The sequence below is a fragment of the Penaeus vannamei genome, chromosome 1 (assembly GCF_042767895.1).
Source record: "Penaeus vannamei isolate JL-2024 chromosome 1, ASM4276789v1, whole genome shotgun sequence".
Taxonomy (NCBI): domain Eukaryota; kingdom Metazoa; phylum Arthropoda; class Malacostraca; order Decapoda; family Penaeidae; genus Penaeus; species Penaeus vannamei.
In genome coordinates this window covers 19,060,909-19,067,068 of record NC_091549.1, presented here as the reverse complement: position 1 = coordinate 19,067,068, position 6,160 = coordinate 19,060,909, and the positions used below count along the sequence as shown (strand labels likewise).

The 6,160-nt window shown below is 38.9% G+C and overlaps 1 protein-coding gene across 1 annotated transcript in view; it reads left to right on the top strand.

The window, feature by feature from the left end:
* Positions 1-219: 219 nt before the first annotated feature.
* The window catches only part of LOC113816259 (solute carrier organic anion transporter family member 74D), a gene marked incomplete at its 5' end in the record, with an annotated part of 25,331 nt that continues 19,390 nt past the window's right edge, over positions 220-6,160 (top strand). Inside the window, 5 exon segments of the mRNA XM_070120556.1 lie at positions 220-355; positions 2,143-2,391; positions 4,754-4,948; positions 5,338-5,478; positions 6,002-6,160. The exon segment at positions 6,002-6,160 is cut by the window's right edge and continues 51 nt beyond it. Of these exon segments, the coding sequence (XP_069976657.1) occupies positions 220-355; positions 2,143-2,391; positions 4,754-4,948; positions 5,338-5,478; positions 6,002-6,160 (880 nt within the window).

Sequence of the window (6,160 nt, the reverse complement as noted above, 5' to 3'; positions counted from 1 at the left end):
ATTATTATTATTATGATTATCATTAATATTTTTTCTGTATTTGGTAGCTTTCCTTTACTTTAATAGCGTAAGTATGTGTGTGTGCGTAAGTGTGTGTGCGCAACACAAACAATATCTGCATACATGTTTATGTCCGTCTAGCAATAGTACCCACCGTATAAGAATATTCAAATGTTTGCATTAATTATCATAATTTCTCCTCCATAAAATTTCCTTCCACAGGCCTTTGCCCGGACAGAGGTATATCTCATCGTATACTGCATAGCGGGTATAGCACACGGTATGTTCTTCACTTACACTGTATCTGTCATCTCTACTATTGAGAAGAGATTCAAACTCACAAGCAAGCAGACAGGCAAGTTATTGAACTTTTGTAGAAGTAACAAGTCAAAATGTCGGTTTACCTTGTAGCCGGCGTGAATGAAGGAGGAAAATTGTGTTAAATAATGATAGCGTTTGGGTCTGTGTCTCCCAAGAGTTGCATCTGTCTGGGCCCCATTTCATACCCCCCCCCCATCTTATGACCCCAAGGTACCCCGATTCGTTTTCTGTTTTAAGTACAGTAATGTTCATCTTGGGCATTACATAGGTAGTTAGATAAATAGAAAGATAGACAGATAGACAGACAAAAAGAAAAAAAAATAGATGAAATTCATGAAACGAATATAAAATATGATAAAGTGAAGAGAAAAAGAGGAAACAAAAATTCTTGTGAAGAGAAGATTTTTACTTAAATAGTGTTTTTTCGGGTCCTCGTGCAAAGCAACTGAATGAGAAAACGAGGAACAAACTAGTTTTTAATTCATCTTTACGAGTAAACTGTAGTAAGAGTTCTTTCTCTATTTTCTCCCCTGATTTGTCTTTTTTCCCTAATTTCTCCTCAGACTTGAGTTCTATTCCCGATTTTCCCACAGATTTGAGTTTTTTTCCCAATTTGAATTTTCCCATTTTTTCCCCCAGATTTGCGTTATTTCATTATTTGAATCCTTTCCCATTTTCTCACTGGCTGAAAATTCCTCGCTAAGCTCTCCTTTGGTGAACATTTCTCCCCAGTTTCTCTCTTGCAAAAAAAAAAAATAATAATAATCAATAAATAAATAAAATAAAAAATAAAAAATGTTTACACCCATGGTAGAAATTCCTCCTCAGTCCCTCCCCCAACTGCGCCCGGGCAAAAGATTCCCCATTCAATTTCTCCTTTAGCAAAAATCCTCCCTAATTTCTTCCTCCCCCCCAAAAAAATCTCTCCGCTTTCTCCCTCTCCCCCAATAATAATAACAACAATAATAATAATAATAATAATATTTTTATCTATTTGCCAAACAGTGAAAGAAATGTCCTCCCCATATTCTACCTTGACCGAAAAAGAAAGAAAAATATATCCCCTTTCCGGTTTCTCCCTTAAAAGAAAGAAAAAGAAAACAGAATAAAAAAAATCTCTCTTCACAAAAACGGATAAAACATCTCAAACAAAAAAGAAAAGAAAAAAAAATAATGAGGGAAATAATGTCATAGATCTAGGTCAAATGTTACCAAAATGATAATAGCAAAATTATAAAAATAATAACTATGCTGCTGTAATAGTAGTGTTATAATCATAATGGCTATGATAATAATGATGATGATAATGATAATGACAATGATAATCATAATGACTTTAATAATGATAATGATAATGACAATGATAATCATAATGACTATAATAATATTGATGATAATAATAACAATAATGGTAATGATAATAATAATAATGACAATGATAATGTTAATTATAAAAATAGTAATGATAATGATGGTAATAATTATAATATTGATAATAATAGTAATGATAATGATGAAAATAATAATATTCATTTTTCCATATGATACTAAAGCTAAGAACAATGATAATGATAATAGAAGCGATATTGACAATGATGATATTTATTACAGTACTACTACTACTACTAGTAATAATGATAATAACAATAATGATATTATTAAAAATATTAGTCACTATCACTGACTACGGCTATGATGATATTAGCAATAGTAATCATTTGATGATAATATCAAGAGCACAGACAGAAACCAGTGATGATAACGTTAGGGCCCAACGACAAGACCCCGCTATCACAACTACACCCCCTATCTCCCCTTCAGGTGTGATCCTCACCGGCAACGACATCTCGCAAGTGATGCTGTCGCTGTTCCTGAGTTACTATGGCAACTACGGGCATCGTCCTCGCTGGATGGCCGTGGGCGTGATGTGTGCCGCGGGGTCGGGCTTCGGGGCGGCGCTCCCCCACTTCCTGTACGGGCCGGGGGAGGACGCCCTCGCGCTGGCCAGGGACGCCTCCTCCTCCTCCAGCCTCGAGGGCGACAACCGCACCGAGACGCACGCGGCCGGAGGTGAGGCCTGGCGGGAGGTTGGAGTGAAGGGGGAGGCAGGGAGGGGGAAGAGGAAATAAAGAGGTGGAGGGAGGAAGAGGGAAGGGAATACGACGGTGGAAGAAGGGGGGGGGGAGGATGCTGTTCGTTGTGTTGTGGTTGTTTGGAGTGCAGAGGGAGAAGGAGAAAGGAGGAAGTTGCAAAGGACGTGGCTTGTGTAGTTTGCGTTACCTTTGAAGGAGAAGCTGTAAGTTTTATGTTGTCACTTTATAGACAAATTTCAAAATAGAATTTGTTTTTCTGTCTTTCTTAGTACGTAAACAAAGATAAGAATTGTTTACGGGTTTCCATTGTAGGTAAATTTATGAATAGCGTTAATTTTGTGATTTTGATATAAAATCGTCATACCCACACAAACAAGTAAACAAGTAGAAAAATAAATAAAAACACGCACACAGAAATCGTTATCGAGGGCGATTCACCTGCACGCCCGCGGCCAGAGGTAAGATTCTGTGGCCTTCTTACGAATTATCTTAATAGTGATACGCATTTCCATCTTTACTTTGGTTCGTGTTTTAGTTATTATTTAGAAAAGACTTACGCGCTCGACTCGTAAATATAGATGAATTAATAGATACATACGTACATGCATACGTACGTACATACATGCATGCATACATACATATACATGCATGTATACATACATACATGTTTACATATATGCATGTATATATACATACATGCATGCATGTATACATACATACTTACATACATACGCACATGAATAAAATATATAGATATATATATATAGAGATTAATCTATCAATGTAGATATATAGAGATCATTATTATTACTATTATAGTAAGCTATATAAAGAGCCACACTGAAAAACTCGAGATTTATACCACCAAAGGTGTCAGTGCAGGTCAAGATAAATGTAAGAAAGAATGAAAGATTAGAAAGTCAAGCCGAGTCCCTTTCTAAAACCAAACTGAGTCTCTGGAAGAAACGGTCTCAAATGTACTGAAAGACGTTTGACCAGCAAACGTTCGAATACCTTGGATAAAATTGGTGTAATTGAAATGGGCCTATATTCAATAGCTGAAAACTGTAATGAGTCCTTGGAAATAGGGTTAACATTACCAAAGCGACAGCACTGAAAATGACCCTTAACGAGCTAAAAGGCGCATGGTTATGGCTACTTTAGAAGCTGCTTGGCCAAATCAAAAGAAACAAGCCATTGGGATCTACTCCACCATATTCATCTAATTCTGATAACAGATACTTGAATTCAGAGGACCTGAAAGCAAATGAATTAAAGCATGGCAATGGTTGACATGAAAGAGGAACTTCGATATCTTGTAAACTTTGTTTTGAAATAAAAAGATAAAAAAATCTGCTAACAAGATAGCTTTCTCAAATGGACTATATGTAACACTATCATCAGGTTTCATTAAAGAAGGAATGGAGAACTCAAGACCAAACAGAGATACATTAAGTGTTGACCACCATTTATAAGGCTGTGAGGCTTCTGAGAGAACTTTCAAATGAACATTATATTCAGATTTAGCTATAGGGGTCGGAAGAACCTATTGGTGCAATGGAGTCTACAATGATTACCCCTCTCACATCTGTTAGAACAAGATCCAAAAGGTTACCACAACTGTGAGTTGCACCAAGGACTAACTGCTCACACACAACTACATATGCGAAATCTAAGGAAGAAATGCCATGTCGGTCAGTTGGGGATACAGAATTCAGCCAGTCTCGGTAGTGAGCATTGAAATCACCTATGAATATAATGTATGATTTACTATCATTCTTTTGAATAGAAATGTAGCAAGTCAACAAACAATTATAAGACTGAAAATGTAGAAATTATTAAAACGACTACACACTGACGACCATGTATTCATGACAACCACATTCATACATTGTAAAACGACTAGCATTAAAACCAATAATATATACTCCAAATATAATTTTGTCATGCATATGGTCCTATTAAAATGTGTAACTATTTTTTATTGACATGAAAAATATTTTTGTTTCACAGTAAAACATAGTTTGCTTGAAAATATGCTAAATAAAATATCTAACCTAGCGTAAGGAAAATACTTCGCTCAGCGGGCACTCAGACTTTTCACAGATACAACTTCGCTGAGCGGAGTGGTGCAGGATAGGATCTGAGTGTAGAGCTTAGTAAAATTCTCAGTCTTTTGATAACTACCGCCCCAGGATTCAGTTCATCATCACCAGACAACAAAACAATTCCACATAAATAAACCATAAATTTGGGATAGTCTTATTTTATCATCAGAGTTCGCAGGTTTTTTAGAGTAAATACTAAACACATACATCTGTCTATCTATTCAATGACAGAGCAAGAGCTGTGTTTCTCGCATCCTGAGGAAAATTGCGGCGAGGACGGGGGTGGTGGCGGAGCATACATGGGCGCCATCATACTCTTCTTCTGCTCTCAGTTCTTCGTCGGGATCGCAGTTAGCATATTCTACAGCATCGGCGTCACTTACTTGGACGATAACATCAACAAAAAGGCATATCCGGTATATTGCGGTAAGTTTTTTTTTCTCACTTATCGTAAGGACTAAAATAAACGTTTTCCTCATAATCTGTCATTCATATCGTATATGTTTTTTCTCTAGTTTTTATTAATTAATTTATTTTTTTTAATTTACAAGAATCCCAAATATTTTTCTTCTTAACTTACTAGTGATATCAAATGATTTGTTCTGACGGAGCTATAAACAGTTGTAAAAGTGACGATTTTATATTTTCCCATCCGTCAGAATTAGAATTCACAAATAGAGAGACAGAGACAAAGAATCAGAGAATCAGAGAATCAGATACAGAGAATCAGAGAGTCAGAGACAGAGAAAGAAAATACAAAAAAGGCATAACCAGCAAATCCACACACCCGCTAACCGCAGACGTCTCTCCGGCAGCCCTCTCGTTCATGCTGCGGATCCTGGGGCCCGTCCTCGGCTTCTTCGTCGGAGGGAAGTGCCTGTCCACCTGGATCGACCCGAAGGAGGTTCCTGCCCTCACCACGAAGGACCCGCGCTGGCTCGGCGCCTGGTGGATAGGTGAGGGGCGTGGCGAGGGGCGGGGAGGAGGGTCCAAGGACTGGGGGGGGGGGGCGTGGCGGGTAGGAGGGGCAAAGACTGGTGCCTTTGTGGATGAAAGTGCTTTGCTTTATCGTCGTCGGTCATTGAAAGACAGCTGATGGGTACTAGTGCCTCTGTGGTGATGGTGTAGTTTTATCGTTATTAGTTATTGGAATCACGGTGACGAGTACTGGGTTTCATTCTACCGATAATGATATAACATTTATGCCTTTATGATGCCTGTGCAATGTCTTGTTATCGATGATTGGAATCATAGGGGGGCAAAACTTATGATTTTATGGTGATGGCTGCCTGTGTGTTCTGTCACTATAGGTAACGTGAATTACGCCCATAGAGTTTCTGTTCGTGATAGAATAAGGGTTCATGAAATCACGAATGTTTTGAATTAGTGGTTATCCCTTTGATGCCTGCTCTTTGCCCATGAACCGCCCTGCTGAACACTGTTCAGAATAGCTGATAACCTCCCCATTCGCTCCCCCAGGCTACCTGTTCATCGGCTCCAGCCTGATCTTCTCGGGTAGCCTCCTGTCCCTCTTCCCCCGCAAGCTGCCGGTGACGCTGCGGCGCGAGGCGAAGCGGGTCCTGCGGCAGACGGAGAAGGACCGCAAGGAGGGCGGCGACCGCGGCCTGCAGTACTTCG